General features: G+C 42.1%; 1 protein-coding gene across 7 annotated transcripts in view; it reads right to left on the bottom strand.

Annotated features, from left to right (window-relative positions):
* Nucleotides 1-27,129, bottom strand: part of diaph2 (diaphanous-related formin 2) — an 855,920-nt gene that overhangs the window by 244,993 nt on the left and 583,798 nt on the right. For all 7 annotated transcript variants that reach the window (XM_078547238.1, XM_078547236.1, XM_078547234.1 and 4 more), the window contains one exon: nucleotides 1,252-1,375. In XM_078547238.1, the coding sequence (XP_078403364.1) occupies nucleotides 1,252-1,375 (124 nt within the window). The remainder of the gene's footprint in view (nucleotides 1-1,251; nucleotides 1,376-27,129) is intronic.

The raw sequence follows: 27,129 nt of genomic DNA, 5'->3' as shown, positions 1-27,129 counted from the left end.
CTTGTGAAAAGTACTATGTAAATACAAATACAATTATGGAGAGCTTGGAGTTAGACTTGTTTTACCTTGCTAAATGGATATAAGCCTTCATAACCTATACATTAAAAAAAGTCCCAATCTTGTCAGATTTAGCTGGTAAAGCTTTGTGATGTAAGCTTTTGAATATAAATGCAATGTTTATTGACACTGGACTAATTCTGGCATCCTTATTTGCAGTTGAAACTTTGGATGACTGAATTAACAGGAATAACTGTTTTGAATGATTAAAACAGCAGTTAACGTTTAAATCATTGTTACAATTGGTGCTTCTGAACTTTAGGCGGTGGGAGAACTGCATTGACTGCTCTGCAATCAGCTCCCTTACCCCAGCATCTGATTCATATATACACATTTTAGTGAGTTTATAATGCTTTTGGGGTAAGGGAATTTAGTGTTTGCCACATTATGGAATGTACCTGACAGAGAGAAACAGACCAGGTTTCAGTTACACAGCAGTAGTAAAAAAGTATCTTATAACTGCCACTCTAAGCCCTCATACTAACACCTCTTTAGGTCAAATTCTAATACAATAGCATCTATGAGCCAGCTCCTTGTAGTTACACTACTAAATACAGCTTCTTTACTTCTGCAGCAGAACCATAGAGTTATAATTTGTTGTGGGTCCATGACTCATACTGTACACCAGTGCTGCTGGATCCTAATGCATGGGTCACATGCCGTCTGCAGCAATCCCAAGGTTAACTTGCCAGAATCTCAAAGACCACCACCTTGGATCACAGGTTGTCTGGAATCTGACGTGAACAGGCACCAGTATTAAAACCTACTGCTGAGTCATCCACAGGATCCTTCGGATGCTTTTACACTGTGATTAGTTGATGTTTGAGCCATGGATCCCAACCTGTGTTGTGCAGCTCATGACAACCCCGAGCGTATTGCCGTGAAGTCCGTCAGCTAGGAATATTCTAGTTAAAACAAAAAAAGGTCTTTCTGGTTGCTAGTTTTGCTGAGCCCCAGTGGTTTATCTTTAGTTTTCAAATGGCTGCGGGGGACCTGTGCAAGGGGTGGTGCTAACATGGTTCAAGCACAATATAAACGAGCTGCAATGTCAGTTGGGATGCAGGTTTGTAAAGTAGATTTTTATCATTCTAAATGACCATTGCCAATGCTGATCAGTATGACAAAGTTCTGCAGTGTATATTAGACTTTTCAAGTTATAACCCCGAGACATATGATGCATCCAAAAAGGATATGGACATTTTTTCCACAAACTTATCATGCTCATCTTCTGTTTCAGGAAACTTCTTGATGTCACTTTCAAGGCGCTGGATTTGTCGCTCCATAGCATCCAAACTGCTCTTCAGGTTTTGATCTGAAACTGAGCACAGCAAAAAATTCTACAGTTAAGAATGTTTCAAAATTTGTCGACAATACCTTCATCTATTATATATGGTTTTAACTGAAAAGAATAGTTCTACAATATACTGGATCTTCATCCCAAATAACTGGTTATTAAATCATTGGGATTTAAAAGAGTATGTAAAACTATTAAACAGCTAACAGCACACATATTAGGGAGATGTCATAATTCCATTCAATCAGCTGTCGACACACTTCATCATTTGCATGTAAATGAAATTATAAATTTCAAACTTGATTGTTGTTGTTGTAATGCTTTATTTAAAAAATAATAAGTGCAGATTAGCAGTTGATGTTATATCCTCAGAATCTGGTGATGCATTGCTCAATATGGAAATAGACTTTCTGATCCCTGAAATTTGAGCTTTGTTTTTTATGAATAAGTTAAAACATCCTGATGAAAACGTACAAGTAAAATATACTTATATATTAAAAAATCTTACATTTAAGTGCACTTCCTGTTAATGTTTTCCTTTATGAATTCCTATGCCCATACTCATAATAGTAAATGCCCGTGTAGTGGCACATTGGATCCAAAATTGGCTCATGACAGGTGTCACAAAAGTATAATAATTCTCATAATATAATTGTGATTTATTGTGAAAGTAGGTTAATAGTGGCATTTGGATAGTTTTTCTTGGATAATTCTACGTGTGTGTGCGTGTGTGTTGTGTGTTTTGTGTATGTGTTGTGTGTGTGTGTGTGTGTGTGATTTAACTGAGTTGGAAACAGCTGGTCTGGAGGCTTTGACTCATCAAAAGAAGCTAGGTTTGAAATGTTAAATAGGTAACATGGCTGAAGTTCTGGAATGTGAGGTGAGGAGAATTTGCATTTTTAGATAAATCAGGGTAGTCCGAATTTCAAAGAGATGATAGGATGTTACACTTGGCCAGAGAAGCTAGGCCAAGCAGTGTGTTTATTTTTCCCAAAGGTTACTGATAATATGAGTAGATATTTATATTTATATTAGATATTTATATTATGAGAAAAGTAAAGTTCCAAAGACATATGGGAACAATGGAATTTGCATTAAAAGGGAGAAATATGTATAAAGGAGAAGAGGCTGTGTGTCAGGAAAGGCATTTTCCTGATCTACCAGAAGTGTGAAACGCCTCCAGTTGGGCATTAAGCTGCTGTCTACATAAACCAAAGCTGGGAAAAGCCACTTTGAATTCTACTGTCCAGGGTAGTGTGGTGACTTGCCTGGATCTGTTTAAAATCTATTTGTTTTTTACTGTTGCCTTAAAGGGAGTGTAACGTGAAGTCAGATTCATTAGGAGTTTAACGAGTTATTATAGTAGTAATTTGTAGACCTATGTGTGTGCTTGAAATCTTTTCTTTTGTTAATAAAGGTTTAAAATAGTTTTCTAAAAAATATCTAAGTCTTGGTGGGCTTATTACTACTGAATTCAAGGCACGCATCTCAAAATAAATGTTAACCGCAAAACCGTTGTGATTATGGAATTGAGTTCCCCTGGTGGATTCGAACCGCCTGGCACACATCATCTGCTGCGTCATAATACAGGAAATAAAGGGTAATGGTTGATGATGTTTTTGCGAATGGAAAACGGTTTCCAGTAGTGTTCCACAGGGCTCAGTGTTGGGGCCCTTGCTGTTTGTTGTATATATTAATGACTTAGACTTAAAATGTAGGAGGCATGATTGCGAAATTTGCAGGTGATACAAAAATTGGCTGTGTAATTGATCGTGAAGAGGGTAGTTGTCGACTCCAGAGTTATATCAATGGTTTGGCTGAATGGGCGGAGAAGTGGCATATGGAATTCAATCCAGAAAAGTGTGAGGTAATGCACTTGGGGAGGGCAAACAAAGCAAAAGAATACTCAAAAAATGGAAAGTTATTGAGAGAGGTTGAGGAAGTGAGAGACTTAGGAGTGCATGTCCACAGGTCCTTGAAAGTGACAGGACAGGTGGACAAAGTGGTCAAGAAAGCATATGGAATGATTTCTTTTATTGGGTGAGGTACTGAATACAAAAGCAGGGATGTAATGTTGGAACTATATATAACACTGGTTAGGCCACAGCTGGAATTTTGTGTATAGTTTTGGTCACCACGTTACAGGAAGGACACATTTGCTCTGGAGATTTACAAGAATGTTGCCAGGGCTTGAAAGTTGCTGCTATGAGGAGAGATTGGATAGGCTAAGGTTGTTTTCCTTAGAACAAAGGAGGCTATGGGGTGACCTAATTAAGGTGTACAAAATTGTGAGGGGCCTAGATAGGGTAGGCAGGAAAGACTTGTTTCCCCTAGCTGAGGGATCAATTACCAGGGAGCATAGATTTAAGGTGATTTAAAAGATACCTGTATCTGCATCTGAAGTGCTGTAACTTGCAAGGCTACGGACCAGTGGCAGGAAAGTGGGATTAAAAAGAGCGGCTAGTTTCTTTTTTCTCTTTTTGGCCGGCGCAGACACAATGGGCTGAGTGGTCTCTTTCTGCACCGTAACTCTTCTATGGTTCCAAGACATGCCAGGAAGAGGACAATACAGCGTGAAAATCCGCCGTTGAGGCCGGTGGGTAAAACGTCTTTTTTCACGCCCGCTACCAGGCTTATTGCAAATCTGAGACTATTCCACCTCATGTGTTTGCACATTTGTCAAGGAGATATAATAATTCTCATAATGTTATTGGAATTTATTGTAAAATAGAGTAATAGTGGGATGTGTGTGTGTGTGTGTGTGTGTGCGTGTGTGCATGTATGTGCGTGTGCATGTGTATGTGCGTGTGAAAGTGTGCGTGTGCATGTGCATCTGTGTGTGCTTGTGTGTTTGTGAGATTTAATTGAATTAATGTTGATTAGATAAACATGGGGAAGTTTAGAAACATAGGTGTCAAGAGAACGCTTGCATTTTGAAATAAGCCAGACTAGATTTTTAAAGGAGGAGTGAAATACGTCAGCTAGCCAGGTGGAGTTTAGAAACAGTGCGTTTATTTATCCCAAACGTTACTGGTAAAACTTAGTGCTAAGAGATGGTTTTATTATCAGGGAGATAAAGCCCAAACACATAGTGAAACAAGGGGCATTTGCATTCAAAGAGGAAGATATGTATAAAGAAGGAGCAAGGGCTGTGTATAAGGGTAGGCAATTTAAGATCTTACAAGCATGAAAAGCCTTCAGCAGCTATGCCTCAAGCTGCTGTCTTCAAAGGACTGAAGTCAAGAAAACTTACTTGGAAGTTGACTTGTTCAGGGTATCATGTTTCTTTGCCTGCATCTTTTAAAATCTGTGTCTTACCGTTGCTTTAACAAAAGTGTAACTGGGAGTTAGATTGAGTAGGGGATTTAGAAATTATCATAGTAGCAATTTGTAGATCCAGGTATGTATTTAAAATCATTTCTCTTCATAATAAATGTTTAATCTAGTTCTATAAAAATCCTATAAGACTTGGTGGTCTTATTACTACTGAGTTCAAGGCACGCATCTCAAAATTTATACAAATTGAAAATTAGTTGTGACAGTTGTATCAAGTTTCCCTCTGGGATTTGAACAGCTTGGCATTTACCATCTGCTGTGTCATAACAAAATGACACCAGTCTATGTCCTTCTGAAGCCTATTACCATCCTCCTTACTAATTTCTGAGTTTTGAGCCATCTGCAGACTTTAAAATTATGTCCTTATACCCAAGCCCAGATCATTAATATGTATCAAAAAGAGCAGTCGTCCTAATACAGATACCTGTGCAGCACCACTGTACACTTCCCTTTTGCCTAAAAAACACATTTATCACTATCTTTTATCCTTAACCAATTTTGCATTCATGCTGCCATTGTCCATCTTATGCTGTGGGTTTTAATCTACTGGCAAGATAATATGGTACTTTATCAAACACTTTTGAAAGACCAAAAACACAAAAGTAATCACACCACCCTCATCAAGCCTCTTGTTACCTCATCAAAGAGCTCAATTAAATTGGTCAAACATGATTGTGTGGAGCTGTGAGCTGCGTTGTGCCTCTCCTTTGAAGCACTCTGTGGCTGACGCATTGGTGTCATCAGCCAGCGTTTCAGTGGGTATCCCTTATTCCCAAGCAGCCATTCATGTAGACACTCAGGTCCTTTGAAAATTTGAGGCACCTGGCAGTGACTCAGGGCGTATGAAGCATGGCAACTCCCAGGATATCTGGCAAAAACCTGCATTACATGCTTCCAATGATCGTGCACCAATTGAACATTGATGGAATGATAGCCTTTATGGTTGATAAACATTAGGTGCTGCTGCCATGGAGCCCTTAAAGTCACATGGGTGCAGTCGATTGCACCCTGCACTCTTGGGAGGCCTGAGATAGCTGCAAAGCTGTTGAATCTCGCAGCCTGGCTATCTTTGTCGAGAGCAAAGCTCACAGTGATGTGCTTCGCTATACAGGGCACCTGTGACCTCCTTGATGCACCTATGTGTTGCGGACTGCAAGATGCCACACAGGTCCCCTGTGGATCCCTGGCATGACCCACAGGCAAAGAAATTGAGCGCAGTACTCACCTTTAAAACCACTCCATAGGGCGTTAGGTCTGGACAAAGAATGTGGCAGATGTGATCGACCAGAGCTCAGGACAAGCACAGATGTGTGCAGCATTGTCTCTCACTCATCTTTAAATAGGAGAGTCTTCTTTGGTATACCCTAGGTCTGACCAGTCGCCTCCGTTGTCAGGGCTTATCCTCCTGAATCTCATGTTTTTGCTGTGGCTCCCCTGCAGCCTGGACCTCAGGTGGGGCCTCCTCCTGAAGCTGCGCTTGGTGTCACCGTTCCCTTCTTCTCCTCCTCCATTGCATTAATGATTAACGGGTGAACATAGTGAAGCTCACAATCTGTAACCAATAGCAACTGTAATGGTCTATAGTGGCTTCAGCCCGACTAGCCTTGTCGCTCATGCAGCCTTATATCTGAGGTGCTAACAGACACATCAGGTGACCGAGATGCCATCCCTGAGATTTAACATCTGAATCCCACAGTGGTTGGAGAAGGTTTGAATGACATGAGCAACCTGACCTAGCTCAGTGCTCCAATCTGTGATCTGGCATACTAATTAACAATAAGTTGCTCGTGATTAATGACTGGATGTCCTTTGGTCTGTTATAAATGCTAATTCTGGAAAGCACATGACAGTCCTCCATTGATGGGATGCCATGTATACTACACCTGCGCCTCCTTAATGGTTGCCTGCATGCCCAAATTTCACATTCCTATGTGTTCATGTTGAAATGCAACGACAGTGATGTGAAGGCAGAGACTCCTACACTTCCCTGTTACAGCATTGAAAAAGATATGAGTTCCAATGGCTAGCTCGTCTTCCTCTTTTTTCTCAGCTCAGACTCCATTTTAATCTTGTTAGAGATTAAGTTAAAGACAAGTTAGAGGGCGCCCCCAGAAAGGGCACCTTACTCCAGCAGTGTGCTCCATCCACACTGACTCAGAACCCTCCCATTCAGATTTGCTTCCACTTTCAATTTATAACTGCACCATTACTTCGATAGTACAAGATGGTGGTCCTGCACTATTACTTCCGAGACCAGCTTTAATGCTCCCTCTCTTGCTGTCCATGCCCCAGAAATCTACCTGGAACATCACAATGTGAAGGTAGATCTTCTTCCTGTTATTCTCCAGCCTCCGCCAGTAATATTGTTGTTGTGGTCGACATTATTACCCTCTCCCCTGAATCCATCGCCACATGTGGACCTCTACCCTCCCCATCTGGAGGCTATGTGCACGGTCATCTGCCGAGAAGAATCCTCCCAGGAAAGCTTCACATACCCCTTCATGATGTTTTCCCCAAATATAGGCAGCAAATGCCTCCCATAACCATTATCATCCCATCTGCAGCCCAGTTCAGAGACAAACAAGCCCATGGACAGCGACTGTGAAAACGTCCTGCACACCAAGCTACGCATTATTCCAATTAAGCACACAGCCCTTGCCTCTCCGAGTGGGAGTACAACGTAGTCACCATGAATAGCCTTGCTTTTGGCCTGCTGCACCCCAGGACTATCTGAACTCCCTGACTCTTGACTGTGATGTCCATAGAGCCCCAGGACCGTCTCTACTCTCTTACTCTGACCTGCTAGCCCCAGACCAAGGGCTTTGACTTTCAATGAGTTCCACATTGCCCTCATGACTGGACACTGCACAACCCACCCCTATTTATGAGTCTCCGTGTGACCCATCCCTCTAGTGCCACACTAACACACCTCCCCACCATTTCCTATTCTAGAGTCTGTGTGCATCCCTTCCCATTCATACATGTGGTATCCCATTCACCCCCTTCTTTGTCAGCATTTCAGTTTCCCTTGTCGGGCTCCAGCTTCCCACGCCTTGGTCTCCTCTCTGCCTGCCATTGTTCCCTCTCCTCCTTCAGCACCTTGGAAAGCCTTTCTGCCCCACTGACTTCCATTGTTCTCCATCACCCCAAACCCTTACAAAGCCTTCCTGCCCCTTTGCCCCCTGTGTATTCTGCTTCCCCCCCAAGCCCTTGCAAAGCCTTCCTGCTCCTTTGCCTCATGTGCTTGTATTCCTTCACCCACCACGCACCCCTCCCCACTCTACCCCCGCCTCTCGCCGGTCGAAATGCTGGTCTCTGAACGTTCAGCCCTGTCTGAGTACTGCTGCACAGTGGTGTCCTTGTGACTACAGAGGCAGTCACCGGGAGCAGACTAACCCTATAGCCCCAGCAGTGTCGCATTCCACTGGCATCATAATGAGACTGGCACAGCGCTGTGGCAGGTAGGCTACGTATGCACTCATCAAGAAGTCATGTACCGACTGGTACATGCCACTTTTTCAAATGAGATTCAGACCGATGTGATTTCCTGCGGGTGTGACGCAAGATTGGAAGGCAGCACGTGATTCCGGCGGGAAGCTAATTTAATGAGCATTCATGAATGCAAGTGGAATTCACGCCACTATTCAGGGGAACACCCGACCCACCATTGCGAGAATCGCAAACTATTTTGACGCCACCGGGTTTCTGACTTTTTTGCTCCTGCTAGATTCTCTGCTCCAGTCTGCCTCGAAACCCACCACAGGAAGGGTGGGAAAATTCCACCAATGTTGTGTGTATAATTTATTGTAGGTTGATGAACACGATTAGCAGTAGAACATTACTAGCCTATGGATCAATAACTGAAATCGAAGTGACAGATGTTTCTGGAGATTTTGCCCCTTGCAAATGTATAATTCCAGTCACTGCACTTCTCATTGTTTTGTTGGAAATCAACAGCCATAGCTTGCTGTGTTTCAGCCTTGTGTGCAATTTAAAAAATGTGGGTGTTTGCTTGTGATTCTGCACATAAGTTAGTTTCTCATCATGGTCATGTTCTCAAGGGGAAGTGTGAAGTGGAGATAAGAACAAGAGGTCATTCAGCCCTGCCAGCCTGTTACACTATTGAGTTAGGTCATGGCGGATCTGTACCTCAACTTAATTTACCTGGTTTTGCACCATCTTCCTGGTCATCCATACCCAACAAAGAACCATTGACATAGGAATGAAGTACTTCCTAAAAGAGATAAATACGTGAAGGAGAAAAATTACAGGGATATGAGGAAAGAGCTGGCAATGGAACTAACTGGACTGCTCTTCAAAAGAGCCGCTGCAGACATAACAGGCCAAATGGCCTCCTTCTACCCTATATGATTCCAGAAGGGGGAAAATATTGATGGACAGGCATTGATAGCAATGCAAATCTGACCATCTCCTCCCACCAAGGCGTCTGCTTAACCTCTTGATCAGGGAAAAGCTGTCTTTAGTGGGGTGAGAGTGACAATAGAAGAAAGGCAGCCATAGATAAAAATGTACTGATAAATGCAAAATTACAAGCTGTACCAAATTTGTAACATAGTGCTAATGAACTTACAACATTCCAAAAACAAGGGTGAGAAAAGATCATTAGTCCATCTAGTCAACAGTGCAATGTCACACATTGCTTATCCACCCTGTCTGCTAATCTGGAGAAGCAAAACTATGAGGGAAAGCACTGCATAGCAGCCAATCTAGAAGAAACTCTGGGAAACTCCTCTCCACTTGACAATTAGTGAAAAGGAAAAAATATCCATTGGAACAAAATAGAGACTCAAGTTATAATATCCATAACAATCGCATTTTAAAATGCTGTGATGGCACAAAAACATGGAATATACCTGCACTATTGTTATCACATAGACTAAACTTACAAATTTCCCCTTGGAACAAAACTGAATTTATCATTTTCCTCAGGTCATTTATTCAAATTTTCTTCCCTCTGTTGGTCTGGGCTATGAATTATCCATGGCTAACTTCTGATATTGCTGTTTTAAACCAGCTGTCAAGTGGTGCTTGGTGCCTTAACATTTCTACAGATCAACCGTACTACTCTGTGGGGAGGTGCCTGTTCACCACCCTTGGAAACATCCATGAGATCATGCCTGAAATTAGCAATGCAGGAGAATTTCCTTCTCGGACTTTCTTGGGACATTAGGGAGGTTTTATCCTGATGGCTCAGCGCATTTTATCCATGAGCAGATGGGTAAGACTACAAAGATCTGGACTGTTCGCCTGTTTTTTTGTAAACTAATTTTCATTTGCACAGGAGAAAAGGTGATGAATCTGTTTCAGCATTTGGTTTGGGATGGGAATTGAAGAGTTTCTGCTCCGGATTATTATCCAGTGACAGCCTTGCTAGAAATATGTATATGCGGACAGTAGGTGAGAGCAGAATGAGGCTTGGATACGTTGCCTCATGGTTGATTAGCCTACTGACATCACCAACCAGAAAACAGTACATAGTGCATCCCAGCAAGGAAATAATGGTCATGAAATTGAACAAGGCCTGATAATGGGCATGGGTATCAAGATGTGTGATTAAATTAAATACCACCCCATAGACGGTAACGATCTCCCCATGACATTCAATGGCATTACCATTGCTGAATCCCCCACTATCAACATGCTGGAGGTTATCATTAACCAGGAACTGAACTGAACCAGCCATATAAATACTATGGCTACAAGAACAGGTCAGAGGCAGAGACTTCTTGGGAAAGTAACTCACCATCTGACTCCCCAAAGCCTGTCCAGCATCTACAAAGCTCAAATCAGGAGGGTGATGGAATAGTATCCAAATGCTTGGATGACTGAAGCTCCATCAACGCTCAAGAAGCTTGACATCAACCAGGACAAAGCAGACTGCTTGACTGATACTCCATCCACTACCTTAAACATTCACTTCATCCACCACCGTCGCACAGTGGCAGCAGTGTGTACCATCTACAAGATGCACTGCAGCAAATCACCAATGCTCCTGCGACAGCACCTTCCAAACCCATGACCTCTACTAGAACAAGGACAGATGTATGGAGACACCAGCACCTGCAAATTCCCCTCCAAGCCACACACCATTCTGACTTGGAGCTATATCGCCATTCCTTCACTGTCATTGGGTCAAAATCCTGGAACACCCTCCCTAATAGCATTGTTTACCTACTACCCATAGGGCAGGATTTTCCGTTCATCAGGTGGGCGCGGTGGGCAGGCAGGCCTGGGAGCTGCCAGGGAACAGCCCGCCACCTGCGATTTCATGCCAGCCGAACGGTTGAACAGGCAGCGAAAAATAGGTTTAACTTAAATGATTAAGAGCCTTAATAGGCCTTTTAATTGTCGGCAAGCACACTGCCAATTCTCGCATGCACCCGCCGACTGAAGTATCGCAAGAGTGAGCGATGATATCGGGGCGCTCGCCCAACATCATAGCGTGTGATTTTACGCCAATTGGGTCAGGCGTGTGCCCGCCCGAGGGACGTAAAATACTGCCCATAGACTGTAGCAGTTCAAGAAAGGGGCTCACCACCACCTTCTCAAGGGCAATTAGGGTTGGGCAATAAATGCTGGCCTAGCCAGCAACATCCCCAGCCCATGAAAGAATAAATGAAAAAGATGTTCAGCTGCACGAGATTAAGAAAAGGCATTATCTGGAGCATCGAGTTTCAAAATGGTAGTGCTGCCATTAATGACACAAGCTGCCTACACTGCATAACTCTGTTTTCTTTCCACTGTCTGCATGCATGTAATTGCCTTCACCAAAATGGTTTCTGTAGTAACTCACACCAGAAGTTTACACCTACACTGCGAATGCCATTGTGGAGGCACAACAGTACTCATAGCATTGAAAAACTGGGTGCTAAAGAGCAGAAATTTCACACCTAATGTCTTATGGAGAGCAAAGGAGGAAACTGTTGCGGGAAGAAAAATAGGAAAAGAGTTTTTCTTTGAAACAGAAGTCAAGTCTGGGAAGTATTTCTAGTCAAAATATTCCTCTTTGCTTGCTATTAAGCATGAATAGAAAAAAAATTAAACCATGTGTGAAACATTCTTGGTTAATTGTACCCTCACAGAGTTTGACATTTTGAGTTTGTTTTGCGCCAGTATTGTTCTGCTGATGGAGGTTAGAAAAACGACTGCATGCACCATGGAGTGGGTACTTCGATGTTAATGAAAGCTGGTGCACGGTGTAATCCTGGGGGCCAATCTGAGGCTGCTTTATTCAAGAAAAAATTATATGGGCATGCAGCACAATGAACTGATAAGTAATTATTTTCTGATAGCCATAGGTTAGCCCACAGGCTGCTCTGAAGCTCCGACTCTCAATGAAGCAAATGAAGCTTTCTGACTGCACCACAAGTTTGAAATGTTAATACAATGCGCTATAATAATTATTGGGATATGCTTTGCATCAAAGTCTGAGCTTTAAGCCGAATACTCCCACAAGGGGAGTTCATTTTAAAAAGAGCGCGGTGAGCGAGGGGAGTTCATTTTAAAAAGAGCGTGGAGATTGAAAATAAAAGGAGGGGAAGCTGAAGAGGAGCGGCCAGTGTGTGAGTGGCCCAGTGAAGGAGTGGAGCTTTGAGGTTTTGGCTCGAAAGGCTTCGGCGAGCAGAGGCTGAGGATGAGCTTGCTCCCAGTGGGTAAGGCCGGGTAAGTTCCTTTAATCAAATTAGGAGTAGGTAACGGTGGCAGTAGTTAGGGCAGTCGAGCGCTCCGAGTGCAGCATATGGGAAGTCAGGGACAGCACAATTGTCCCTGGTGACTACACCTGCAAAAGGTGCATCCAGCTGCAGCTCCTGACAAACCGAGTTAGGGAACTGGAGCTGGAGCTGGATGAACTTCGGATCATTCGGGAGGCAGAGGCAGTAATAGACAGGAGTTTCAGGGAGACAGTCACCCCTAAAAGTCAGGAGGCAGGTAGCTGGGTGACTGTCAGGAGAGGGAAGGGGAATAGACAGAAAGAGCAGAGCACCCCTGTGGCCGTTCCCATCAACAATAGGAATACCGTTTTGGATACTTTTGGTGGGGACGACCTACCAGGAACAAGTTGTAGTGGTCGCGTCTCTGGCACCGAGGCTGGACCCTCAGCTCAGAAAGGAGGGAGGGAAAAGAGGAGAGCAGTAGTGATAGGGGATTCGATAGTTAGGGGGACAGATAAGAGGTTCTGTGGGAGAGATCGAGAATCCCGGATGGTCTGTTGCCTCCCTGGTGCCAGGTTCCGCGATATCTCGGATCGAGTTCTCAGTATTCTCAGGAGGGAGGGTGAGCAGCTAGATGTCGTGGTCCATTTGGGACCAATGACGTGGATAGGAAGGAGGAGGAGGTCCTGCAAAGAGAGTTTAGAGAGTTAGGTGCAAAGTTGAAGGACAGGACCTCCAGGGTTGCGATCTCAGGAGTGATACCCGTGCCACTGCTAGTGAGGCTAGAAACAGGAGGATAATGCAGCTAAATACGTGGCTAAGGAGATGGTGCAGGAGGGAGGGCTTCATGTTTCTGGACAATTGGGCTCTGTTCCAGGGAAGGTGGGACCTGTTCCGACGGGACGGTTTGCACCTGAACTGGAGGGGGACTAACATCCTTGCGGGTAGGTTTGCTAGTGCTGCTCCGGGGGGTTTAAACTAGATATGCAGGGGGAGGGGAACCAGAGTGTTAGAGTAGATAGTGAGGTGGAGGAGGATAAAGGTCAAGTGAGGAATGCATGTATAGACAGAAATCAAAGGTTTGTATGGGATAGAAATGTTCTCAGGTGCATCTATTTCAATGCAAGGAGTATTGTCGGAAAGGAAGGTGAGCTTAGGGCGTGGATTGGCACGTGGGATTACGACATTATTGCTATTAGTGAGACTTGGTTGCAGGAGGGGCAGGACTGGCAGCTCAATGTTCCGGGGTTCCGTTGTTTCAGACGTGATAGAGGGGGAGGGATGAAAGGGGGAGGAGTGGCATTACTAGTCAGGGAAAATATCACAGCTGTGCGTAAGCAGGACAGCCCGGAGGGCTCGTCTACAGAGGCCATGTGGGTGGAGCTGAGGAACGGGAAAGGTGTGACCACACTAATAGGGTTGTATTATAGACCGCCCAATAGTCAGAGAGAATTGGAGGAGCAAATCTGTAGAGAGATAGCAGACTGATGTAAGAAACAGAAAGTTGTGATAGTAGGAGATTTTAACTTTCCACATATTGACTGGGACTCCCATACTGATAAAGGGCTGGATGGCTTGGAGTTTGTCAAATGTGCTCAGGAAAATTTTCTAAATCAATATATAGAGGTACCAACGAGAGAGGATGCAATACTTGATCTCCTATTAGGGAACCAGACAGGTCAGGTGACAGAAGTATGTGTAGGTGAACATTTTGGGTCCAGTGACCACAATGTCATTAGTTTTAAGTTAATTATGGATAAGGATAGGTCTGGTCCTCGAGTTGAGATTCTAAATTGGAGAAAGGCCAATTTTGTGGAAATGAGAAAGGATCTAGGAAGAGTGGATTGGGATAAGTTGTTTTCTGGCAAAGATGTGTTCAGTAAGTGGAAGGCATTGAAAGGCAAAATTTTGAGAGTGCAGAGTTTGCATGTTCCTGTCAGGATTAAAGGCAAAGTTAACAGGCATAGGGAACCTTGGTTTTCAAGGAATATTGGCGATCTGGTTAAGAAGAAGAGAGAGGTGTATAGCAGGCATAGGCAACATGGAGCAAATGAGGTACTTGTAGAGTATAGAAAATGTAAGAAAATACTAAAGAAGGAAATCAGGAAGGCAAAAAGAAGACATGAGGTTGCTTTGGCAGATAATGTGAAGGTAAACCCAAAGGGTTTCTACAAGTATATTAAAAGTAAAAGGATAGTAAGGGACGCAATTGGTCCCCTTGAAGATCAGAGTGGTCGTCTATGTGTAGAGCCTCAGGAGATGGGGGAGATCTTAAACAGTTTTTTTGCATCAGTATTTACTCAGGAAACTGGCATAGTGTATAAGGAAGGAAGGCAAACAAGCAGTAGTGTCATGGAACATATAGAGATTAAAGAGATGGAGGTGCTTGCTGCCTTACAGCGAATAAAGGTAGATAAATCCCCCGGGCCTGACATGATATTCCCTCGGACCTTGAGGGAGACTAGTGTAGAAATTGCAGGGGCCCTGGCAGAAATATTTAAAATGTCCTTAGCCACGGGTGAGGTGCCGGAGGATTGGAGGGGAGCTCATGTTGTTCCGTTGTTTAAAAAAGGCTCCAAAAATAAACCAGGTAATTACAGGCCAGTGAGCCTGACGTCAGTAATAGGTAAATTATTGGAAGGTGTTCTGAGAGATCGGGTATACAATTATTTGGACAGCCAAGGGCTGATTAAGGATAGCCAGCATGGCTTTGTGCATGGTAGGTCGTGTTTAACGAACCTTGTAGAGTTTTTCGAGGAGGTTACCAAGAAAGTAGATGAAGGAAAGGCTGTGGATGTTGTCTACATGGACTTTAGTAAGGCCTTTGACAAGGTCCCACATGGGAGGTTAGTTCAGATGGTTCAGACACTTGGTATCCATGGAGCGGTTGTAAACTGGATTCAAAATTGGCTGTGTGGGAGAAGACAGAGAGTGATAGTAGATGATTGCTTCTCAGACTGGAGGTCTGTGACTAGTGGTGTGCCTCAGGGATCTGTACTGGGACCATTGTTGTTTGTTGTCTATATCAATGATTTGGATGATAATGTGGTAAATTGGATCAGCAAGTTTGCTGATGACATTAAGATTGGAGGCGTTGTGGACAGCGAGGAAGGCTTTCAGAGCTTGCAGAGGGATCTGGATCAACTGGAAAAATGGGCCAGAAAATGGCAGATGGAATTTAATGCAGAAAAGTGTGAGGTGTTGCATTTTGGAAGGACAAACCAAGGTAGGACATACAAAGTAAATGGTAGGGCACTGAGGAGTGCAGAGGAACAAAGGGATCTGGGAGTTCAGATACATAATTTCCTGAAAGTGGCGTCACAGGTAGACAAGGTTGTAAAGAAAGCTTTTGGCATACTGGCCTTCATAAATCAAAGTATTGAGTATAGAAGTTGGGATGTTATGGTGAGGTTGTATAAGACATTGCTGAGGCCAACTTTGGAGTATTGTGTGCAGTTCTGGTTGCCTAACTACAGGAAGGATATCAGTAAGATTGAAAGAGTGCAGAGAAGATTTACTAGGATGTTGCCGGGTCTTAAGGAGTTGAGTTACAGGGAAAGATTAAACAGGTTAGGACCTTATTCCTTGGAGCGTAGAAGGATGAGGGGAGATTTGATAGAAGTTTACAAAATTATGAGGGGTATAGACAGAGTAAATGCGAGTAGGCTCTTTCCATTTAGATTAGGAGAGGTAAACATGAGAAGACATGGCTTTAGGGTGAAAGAGGAAAGGTTTAGGGGGAACATTAGGGGGAACTTCTTCACTCAGAGAGTGGTGAGAGTGTGGAACGAGCTGCCATCTGACGTGGTAAATGCGGGCTCACTCTTAAGTTTTAAGAATAAATTGGATAGAAACATGGATGGGAGAGGTCTGGAGGGTTAGGGACTGGGTGCAGGTCAATGGGATTAGCGGAATAATATTTCGGCACAGACTGGAAGGGCCGAATGGCCTGTTTTCTGTGCTGTAGTGTTCTATGGTTCTAAGAGTTTTCTTCCTCTCTAAAGAAAGCCACTTGCATTAATCATGATGTCAGGAATAAACTGGCCCATATGATTATTATTTTCACCATGGTGCTACCCTAAGTCCATGGCAGGAATACAAGAAGCAGGAATATAAAATTCATTGGGCAGAATTTTGCCCTCGGATGGTGGGAGGGCCCCACCGGCTCGGCAGTGGGCGGACAGCCGACCCCCGCCACCGAAACGGGGCCTGCCACCATTTTAAGCGGGTGGGCCAATTAAGGCCCGCCCAGCAGCCTGCCCGACAGGAAGCGCATGCGGGGGGGAGGGAATCCCCAGCTGTCAAAGTGCGTTCTTTCGCGCATGCGCGTGAAAGAGCGCACTGCTCCCTGAGGCAAAGTCCTGTCTCAGGGAGAGTACTGACAGGTAAGAAACGTCAAAAAATAGAAAAATTAAAAAATTATTAACATGTCCCCCTCATGTGACAATGTCACACGAGTTGGGACATGTTAATAAAAATGATATAAACTTTATTAGACTTTTTAAAAACGGATATGAAACCTCATCCCGCCAGTGGATGAAGTTTCATGAATAATCAGAAGCTCGCTGGGGCTCCTGGCCTGCCTGCTACCCTTAAGGTTGGACGGGCAGGTCTTTAATTATCTTAATTACCCTGTCAATGGCCTTAATTGGCCATTGACAGGTTGGCGGGCGGACAGTTGATTTCGCTGTCTGCCCGCCTTCCTGAAAATTTAAAGGGACCGGGATGACGTCAGGGGTTCCTCTCGACGTCATCCCGCGTCATTTTCCCGTCGGCGAGCGGGCCCCGCCCCCAAATCACCGACAGGAAAATTCAGGCCATTAAGTATTATGTGCTTTGAACATTTGGAAGAAGTTGTTTACCTCTACATTGTAACTCTTTTGTCAGGCATAATGGGCTAAGAACAAGTGGGTGGGAGCAGAGTTGGACGGGGAGCAGTGGTTTATATATATTCTGCTGGCTAAAGAGATAATATACTTCTTTCTGTCTTGGCCAGATGAGATTCAACATTTGGGGTATACTTGTTTAAAACTTAATAATGAAGTATTTATTTTCTTTTGTACCTCCAGTTGAATAACCGGCATGAGAAATTTTTATCACTGTTCTGAATGATAAGCACATTACAATTAAGAATTGTGCAGTAGCTGGGAGAAATTCAAATGGAAATGATTTGATGTTACTATCAGTTTCGAGGCCTGAATTGGATTTATGTCAATAATAAATTGTTATTGGCTTTTTAAAAAATGTTGTCTGGCAAACAAAGTGACATGCAGTGAAATTTTGTGTCGTAGGGTTTGGGTCCATGTTCCTGAATTTGATGACACCTGATAACGTTGAAGGAGGAGAATTCCATGCATCCAAGGCTTCAACTTTCATAGGCTAATAGGCCTGTTATCAGAGGCAATGCAAAATACAAGCATTTATTTGTTACTGTACTTCCAATGAGCTCATTAGGGGACCTGCAGCACATTTTAAGCAAAATCAGAGAAAGTGATGCTCATAGATCACAAATCGGCACTTGAATACTGATTGCTCACAGCTCTTAACTCCAACCCAAGGATGGTATTAAAACTCAAACAGTTACATCTGACCTTCATCACTAATGTGCACTGTGAATCAATTAGTCGCTGAGAAAGCAGCCTTTATAAATGAGTGTCTGTAAGATAGTCATTCACAGTACTAATGTGAACGCAAAGGATGACGAGGAATTTCAGTGAGGTGTTTACAATGTCACCCTGTTTCAGTAAATAAAGAATCTCGCTCCTTCTGGAGTGCCATACGTGATTTATCTAATGTTGGGGGTTAAGTTAGAGCTCATGAGTGATGTGAATTAGTTATTTAGCATTACCCAAGCGATAGTTAAATTAAATATCACACCACTAAATGCCCTATTCTTATGACATATTTATTTTCTCAAATACTAATTATTCTTGATTTCAGCATCTGTTTACTACAGTGGGTGTTAAAGAATGACAGCATCAATCCCTGAAGTTAGACACAAGGATGGGAGGGGGAGGGCAGAGGGTGGAACTGAGATAGAGCAGGGATGTAACGATGGAACTGTATAAAATGCTGGTTAGACCACAGCTGGAATTTTGTGTACAGTTCTGGTCGCCACATTACCAAAAGGACATTATTGCTCTAGAGAGAGTACAGAGAAGATTTACAAGAATGTTGCCAGGGCTTGAAAACTGCAGCAATGAAGAAAGATTGCAGAGGCTGGGGCTATTTTCCTTGGAACTGAGGAGGCTGAGAGGTGACATGATTGAGGTGTACAAGAATATGAGGGGCTTGGATAGAGTAGACAGGGATGCCCTGTTTCCCCTAGTGGAGAGGTCAATTACCAGGGGGCACAGGTTTAAGGCAATTGGTAGAAGGATTAGAGGGGACATGAGTAAAAAATTCTTCCCCCAGATGGTGGTGGGTGTTTGGAATTCACTGCCTGGTTTTATGGTGGAGGCAGAAACCCTTAACTCTTTAAAAAGGCAGCTGGATCTGCACCTGAAGTGCTGTAACCTGCAAGGCTATGGGCCTAGTGCTGGAAGATGGGATTAGGATGGGCAGCTAGTATTTTTTTTTTCTTTTGTGGCTGGCGTAGACATGATGGGCTGAATGGCCTCTTTCTGTGCCATAACGTTTCTATGGTTCTATGTTGGCACTCCTCACTCAATACGTTCTGGCAGGAATTACTCAAAAGTAAGTAAATTAAAAACAAAAGCTAAACTATCAGTCCAGAGTGCTTCATGCATTTTACCTTTCTTAACATACCACTGTGGAAGCTATAGATATTAGCTATAAAACTAATCAAGTTTTAATGTCACACCATTTGAAGTTCAAATAATAAACACAGCTCGTGGACTGAATAACTTTCTACCTCCATCTTACCATCTGAATGGGTTGTGTTGCTCCTCTCCAATATGAAAGAAATAACCTTGGATTGTTTGTTTTGTCAATACTTAATTGGTGATTGATTTGGTCTATAAACTGAGCTATTTCATCTCAGGGTAATTTATCATGCTCTATATACATATGGTTGGAGAAAAGGAACTACATATATTTCACTGTTGAAATATTATCACTCACTATATAAGGTTGAAGAATACTATTGAGGCTAATGTCAGTAATAAAGAATGTCAGCAAAGAACAACTTTACTTATCTAATGTTTTTATTTTTATCAAAAACAGTAAAATATTTTGCATGTTACTTGGAATAATAAAAGGAGCTGTATGAACACACTATTCAACTCCAGTTTGGTAAAATAATGGGACTCTAGAAATTCTACAAGTATTACTTATAAGTAAACTTTTTGGTGGAGCAGGAAGTATTTCTGGCTACCGTTTCTCCATCTTACTGCTGAGAATACTCCACACTAAAAGTGAGCTAGTGTTATTAGCAGGAAGGTGAAATCTCAAGCAATAAATCAGACCCATCAAAGACTTTTTAAAAAATGTCATTGCCCCATTGAATAATAATCTAAAATGCCACAGTGTCATTTTCATTAGACAGCTTGCAACTATGAGACAGAGCTGCTTTGAAAACATTGCAATATAAGCTTTGCTAAAGGATTACACATATGCTCAGCTGCATCTGTTAAAAATAATTCACAATGAAAAGAAATTGACTGAATTTCTATGTCCTTATGGTTGTAGACAATCAGGTGTGTCACTTACTGGTGCAAGATGCAGATTCAAAACACCAAAAGCCTCCTTTAGAATCAAATGTTTTCAGAAAACTGAAGGCGTAGCGTCTTGGGAAGTGCACATTCTATTGTTTGGCAATTCACCATATCAGTCTATAGGAACAAAACGGATTTTCCCTCCAATGGAGGATTAAAAATTGGCACACCACAGGAAAGCATATGGCCTCAGGGTGTTTTTTTTTAAACTGAGATTTATGATGTTTATTATGTCACTTACAGGCAATTCTCTATCGGTTTAACAGCGTAGTTTCTCAATTCCTTCACACTCTATAAAGCTGCTTGGCGACACTCCTAAAGTCTCTAATGAGCATAGCCTTCCAAAATATATCAACCAATCTCTCTCGAACTTTTACTTCTTACGCCATTATGCTTTTGTTTTTTTGCCATTACCTATGACTGAACAATAGTAGCTTGGGTTTTGCACTGGAAAAGTCCTCGTTATCACTGAGTACTGAAGTACAATGTTAACATTTATAGAAATAAATTAATCAATGACCTTCGCTCCATCCTAAGGTCAAAAGTGGGGATGTTCACTGATGGTTGCAGAACATTCAGCACCATTTGCGACTCCTCAGAGACTGAAGCAGTCGGAATCCATCTGCAGTGAAACCTGACAATATTTAGCCCTGGGCTGATAAATGGCAAGTAACATTCACACCACACAAGTGGCAGCCAATGACCATCTCCAAGAGAGAATCTAACTCCCCCTGACATTCAATGGCATTACCATCACTGAATCCTCAACAATCAACATCCTGGTGATTACCATTGACCAGAAACTGAACTGGACTAGCCATATAAATACCGTGGCTACAAGTTAAGGCCAAAGGCTGGGAATTCTGCAGCAAGTAACTCACCTCTTGACTCCCCAAATCCTGTCCACCATCCATAAGGCACAACTTAGGATTGTGATGGAACACTCTCCACTTGCCTGGATGAGTGCTGCTCCAACAACACTCAAAGCTTGACAACATCTAGGGCAAAGCAGTTCGCATGACTGGCACCCCTTCCACCACTTGAGCATTCACTTCCTCCACTACCAATGCACGGTGGCAGCAGTGTATACCATCTACAAGATGCAGTGCAACAACTCACCAACGCTCCTTCGACAGCACCTTCCAAACCCGTGACCTCTATCACCTTGAAGGACAAGGACAGCAGAAGCATGGGAACACCACCACCTGCAAGCTCCCCTCCAAACCACATACCATCCTGACTTGGAACTATATCGCCCTTCCTTCACTATCGCTGGATCAAAACCCTGGAGCTCCCTACATAACAGCACTGAGAGTCTACATATACCACATGTACTGCAGCAGTTCAAGAAGGCAGCTCACCACCACCTTCTCAAGTGCAATTAGGGATGGACAATAAATGCTGATCTAGCCAGTGATGCCCACATCCCATGAACGAATAAATTTTTAAAAATCCAACATTGTTTCTTATTGGTAAGTGGAAATGATTTGAAGCAATACTTTCCTATTGTTTCTTTCAAAAAAATATTTATTTTTCAATGTTATAAAATTGAGCAAGTGAGACAACAACAACTCATAATTATATAAAGCACCTTTCATGAAATGAAACATCTAAAGGTGCTTCAGAGGAGCATTGTAAAACATAGTATGACACCGAGCCACATAAGGAGGTCATAGTTCACATGACCAAAATCTTGGTCAAAGAGGTAGGTTTTAAGGAGGGTCTTAAAGGAAGAATGTCACGTAGAGAGGCAGAGAGTTAAAGGGAGGGCATTCTAGATCTCGGGGCCTAGGTAACTGAAGGCATGGACACCAATGGTGGAGGATTATAATTGGGAATGCACAAGAAGCCAGAATTAGAGGAGCACAGATAGCATGGAGGGTTGTGGGATTGGAGGAGGTTGTTGGATAGCTGTTTTGTCAATACTGAATTGGTGATTGATTTGGTCAGGGTTGGGTGGGGGGGGGGGGGCACCATATGAGGTCGAAGCTCACCTTGGATTCAAATGTGAAGGCTGTAAACAGACTGGCTTAATCTCAGGCTGTTGCCAGGGAGAGGGATGGAGTCAGTGGCTAGGGAACAGAGTTTGAAGCAAAGACTGAAACAATGGCTCCAGTCTGCCCAATATTTAACTGGAGGAAATTTCAGCTCATCTGATACTGGTTGTTGAGCAGTCTGATAATTTAGCAACAGTGGAGAAGTCGAGATGGTTAGTAGTGAGGTAGAGCTGGCATCATCAGCATACATGTGAAAACTAATGCTGTGTCTTTGGATGGTGTTACTGAGAGGTAGTATTTAGATGAGGAATAGGAGAGGGCTATATAGATCCTTGGGGGAAATTAGAGGTAATGGTGCAGGAGCTAAAAGGGAAGCCATTGCAAGGGACTTTCTGGCTACAATTAGATGGATAAGAATGGAACCACGTGAAAACAGTCCCACCCAGCTGAACAACAATGGATAAGCATTGGAGGATAGTGTGATTAACCACATCGGATGCTGCAGACAGGTTAAGAAGGGCCAAGACGGAAAGTTTACCTTTATTACAGTCATATAGGTCACATAGCAGTGAAAGTAGTGTTATAGAAAGTGATAAATTTGAGTACATGATCCTTTCTAGTGGATGCCTCAACAGATTTAGGTTAAGATTGTTCTGGGATAGATTGTTACCATCTCAGACACAGAAGGTAAGCTATTTCAGTAAAGCCAGAAGTCAGAGCGAAGGGACTAAATATAAGGTTACAATGCCTAAGGTGGGAGGGGAATTTAAAAATTAAGCTTTTCATTCATTTATACACCAAACAATACATTGTCTTGATAATAATGTAAATCCTTTTAAATTGACAGCAAAATGTTGCAGTTTTAAAAAAATATATTTTAATTGGATTTCAATTTCATGTAATTCTAAACTGTGCATAATTAATTGGTGAAACTAATTGTAACTCAGATTTGATCTCCATTACTTTAATTTGAAAAAAAACCTATAAAGTATAAAATTAAATACCCACTAAAAATGTAGCTGAGCTTTGTACGTTTAATTTTTATTGCTGTGAGAAAGAAACATCTCTTTTCAGAAAGTTGCAAAGAACATTCAGTACTCCAAGGTTAATTTGAAAGCATTGTATTATATAGTTACTGCAAATGACCTTCACTAATGTTATGCCTACTTGAACATACTTGGAATCTAAGTGTAACTTAAATAGGAGCATATCATTCATAATTCACTAATTAATTTTAAATTATATAGTGAAATAAATATTGTTAAAACTGCTAAGTGGCAGGCTGAAATTCACAGGCAGCATTCTGTGAGCTTGAATTGTGTACCAAAAATGCCCCTGGAACAGATGGCAAAATACAGGTCTGTAGTGTTTACAGGTAAGCAGTTCTTTCCCATCCAGCTGTTACTCTGCTTATGATCAACAGACTGTTACTGAACTCTAATGAAGAATGCTAGTTACTTGCATAAACAATCACCATTTTAAAGTATGTATATAATAATGATGTGTTGTGGCTTTTCATGTCATTACATCTTCTTCCTTTCTGGGTTTAAAACCATCCATTTTATTTGAGGGGTGATTCATTGCCTCATTTCCACTGTTGCTGTCCCAGTCACAATGCAAGATTTGATACATAAATTACTGGGGTTGGTCTAAGCATTCCTGTGTCTATAAAATTCTGATATGAAATTACAACATGCTTGTGAAAAGCTTCATTTTTTAGCAAGGGCCACAATGGCTTGAGTTTAAATCCTTATCTTATTCATCATTCAGGCTCAAGTCCTTTCAATCTGTGATATTCCCAAGTGCTCATGTGAACATCAAGGAGAGTCCATCATGGTGGTGGAATGTTGCATTGCAGAGGGCAGCAACATTTGCACAATATGCCTTGCCCCTCTTGGCAGGAGCAATAATAGACAGGGGAAAAAAAAGTTTATGAAGTAATTCAGTGTCTAAATTGATAAGCTTCCACAGATTCAGCAGTAAGCGTAATAGTTACAGGCACATTCTATAGAATTTTGTGTTATGGAAATGAAGCATTAAAGAATTGACGCAACATGCAAGCAACAAATGATCCCCAGATACTATATTGGAAACGAATTTTATATATGTAAGTTTAACTTAAAGCTAATGCATTAAACTGTTGAAAACGTATGAAGGTTAAGCCCCCAACACTGTAACTTTAGTTTTTTTTGTGTAGGAAACTCAAAAGCAAATTAGTTTACATGTGTACAACATTTGTAGGAGATACAAAGATCATAATTTAATATTTTTCTTCATGATAATGTTGCTTGGATTTAATTCTTCAATTAAATGTTGGAATGCCTGGAGCCATTGTTATTGGACCTCACCACAAGCTTCGTTCAAGTGCCCCTGCCTCCTATTCCCCTCCCTGGCCACTCTGAGGTTGAACTGCCCATTTTCATAACTTTGGCATCCTATTTGACCCTGACATTTTATTCCAACCCCAAATTCTATTCCTCAGTAAGACCAACTACTACCATCTCTTCCCTGCCTCAGCTTATCTGCTGCTCAAACCCTCCTCCGTGTTTTTATTATCTCCAGATCCAACTTTTCCAATGCTCACCTGGCTGGCTTCCCACGTCCAGTAAACTTCAGCTCATTCAAAATTCTTTTGTATGTATCCTAACTTGCATCAAGTCACATTCACCCATTGACTACTATGTTCAGTGACATTGGCTCATACTGCAGCAAATTTAATATTTTCAGCTTGCGTTCCAATTTTCCCATGACCTCATCCCTCCTATCTCCATAACCTACTTCAGCCTTACAACTTTTCAACACCTCAACGCTCCTTTGACTCTGGCCTCCCTTGTGTACTTGATGTCCACTGTCCTATCATGGGCAGCCATGCCTTCAGCTGCATAGGCCTAAAGTTTGCGAACTTCTTCCACGTATCTCCCCACCTCTTTTCTCCTCCTTTCAAATATTTGTTAAGTTTACCTCTTTGACAAAGCTTTTGGTTACTTCGCATATCATCTCCTCCCTTGGCTCAATGTCAATTTTTCTCTGGCAATGCACCTGTCCTAGGATGCTTTACTACACTAAAGGTGCTATATAAATGCAAGTTGATAAAATCCAGCTTCATTAAAATCTTGGTAACTTTGAGTCCTACTTCTTAACTTGATAACAGCTAAGACCTTGGTGTCTTCAAAAAAAATGCAAAAGAATACAAAGGTAATTAAACTTCAGCAGTTCTAATCATACAAAATACAAGAAGCTGAATGATTAAAGTTAGTCATGCTCAATGCTTGCGGGATTTTACAAAGAATATTATCATAAGAAAAATATCTTGTCATTTCAATGCCAAATTTGTGCATGCCATATTTTATTTCAACTTATTAGGATAAAAAGCTTGGATTTAAAGTGCTTCAGAGGAAATGATTATCAGTTTTTTTGTGTCAAGCAGACTTTAGGAGTGAAATATTTGAGCACATATCTCTAGTCTGTTAGCTTTTTTCTTTGATCTCTGGGAAAAGTGTTACGACTCCTTACTCACCATACAAATTTAAGAAACCCTGCAGGCTTTCTGTTTTATTTCATCATTTTGAACACTTTTTTCTCACTGCCTCATCTCACAGAAGGTATATCCCCCAAAGACAAAGACTAATTTGATCTTGTGATCAAAGCAGAATGACTTATCACAGATGTTGGCAGCAAGAACTAAAACACTGCATGTGGAAAGTTTATCTATAACACCTCTACACAGGAGGATGGCCTGTAGTCTTATCTGGTTCCCTCTGGGTGCCATGGCCATGCTGCTGAGAATCAATCTTGTAGAGCTAGTAAAATACCTGGCAAAGAACCAGCCTCATCAAATAGCAACATAAACCTGCACAACCTAACCTTTGCAACTTGGCACATGGTGAGGAGGGGTGGTGCAGAGGGGAGGAAACAAACTAAAGTAAGGCAATTAGAAAAAAAATACGCAAAATGCTGGTGTCTTCACTTGCTTCATTGTTGAACTATACAAACTGATTGAAAGGCCAGACTAAACTAGATTTCAAAAATAATTTAGTGACCTTGCTAGGATTGGAAGTAGCTTTTGTATAAAAAATATAATGATTTATGGAAGTAATATAATTACCAAACCTACTAGTAGTAGTACAAAGGGGAAAAATGAATATGCTCACAATATGTGTAAGCATGTTTAGTTACAAACCTCAGAGAGATAGCTGGGCTCAAGGAAACAACCTGTTATGATGGTGTGAAAGCTAAGGCCTGATCACTTCCTACGAGAAGCTATCAAGGAAGGAATAAGGTTTCAGTTTCACCCAAGAAATGATGCCCAAGGAAATGAACTAAACAGGATAAATGTAATAGAGCAGCACGCAGAAGCAAATTATATATCTTGTACATTGCATATTCACTTGGAAAAAATGAACACAGAATTGCACTTACTTAGCTATATAATTGCAGTTTCAATTTTTAAGTAGTCAGCTGCTGTTACACCAATCTTAGACAGGGATGTTCACGGCAATATTGCCTCTAAAATTTTTTTAAATTGCACAGGTGATTTAAGTGTACAGCCCTTTAATTTTTTTTGCAGTTGTGCATGTACAGTGCAATGCCTACGTGGGGACTTTCAGGTTGGTCACATACCTTACTTTGGTTCACAGTGCCATTCCTGTACATAGGGTGTATATAACTGGTAGCAACACTGATATTTACACTCCATATTTGCTTTGAACAGCTCCAGGAAAACTAGTTTATTTTTATGTCAGGTGTGTAGCCATGGCTCAGTTGGTAGCACTCTCACCTGAGTCAGAAGGTTGTAGGTTCAATCCAACTTCAGGATCTGAGCATAAACATTTGGCTGACATTCCAGCGCAGTACTGAGGAAAGTTCCGTCTTTCAGATTAGACATTAAAACAAGGTTCCTTCTATTGTCTCAGGCACAAGATCCCTTGGCATTATTTCAAAAAAGAGGAAGGGAATTATTTCCAGCGTCCTGAACAATATAAGTCCCTCAAAAATAGATTGTGCAGCCATTATCACAATGCTGTTGGTTGGAGCTTACTGTGCACAAATTATCTGCTGCGTTTCCTACATTACAACAGTGACTCAATTTGGGACAG

Source organism: Cetorhinus maximus, chromosome 8, assembly GCF_964194155.1.
Source record: "Cetorhinus maximus chromosome 8, sCetMax3.hap1.1, whole genome shotgun sequence".
Taxonomy (NCBI): domain Eukaryota; kingdom Metazoa; phylum Chordata; class Chondrichthyes; order Lamniformes; family Cetorhinidae; genus Cetorhinus; species Cetorhinus maximus.
This window is presented reverse-complemented; position numbering and strand designations above follow the sequence as displayed.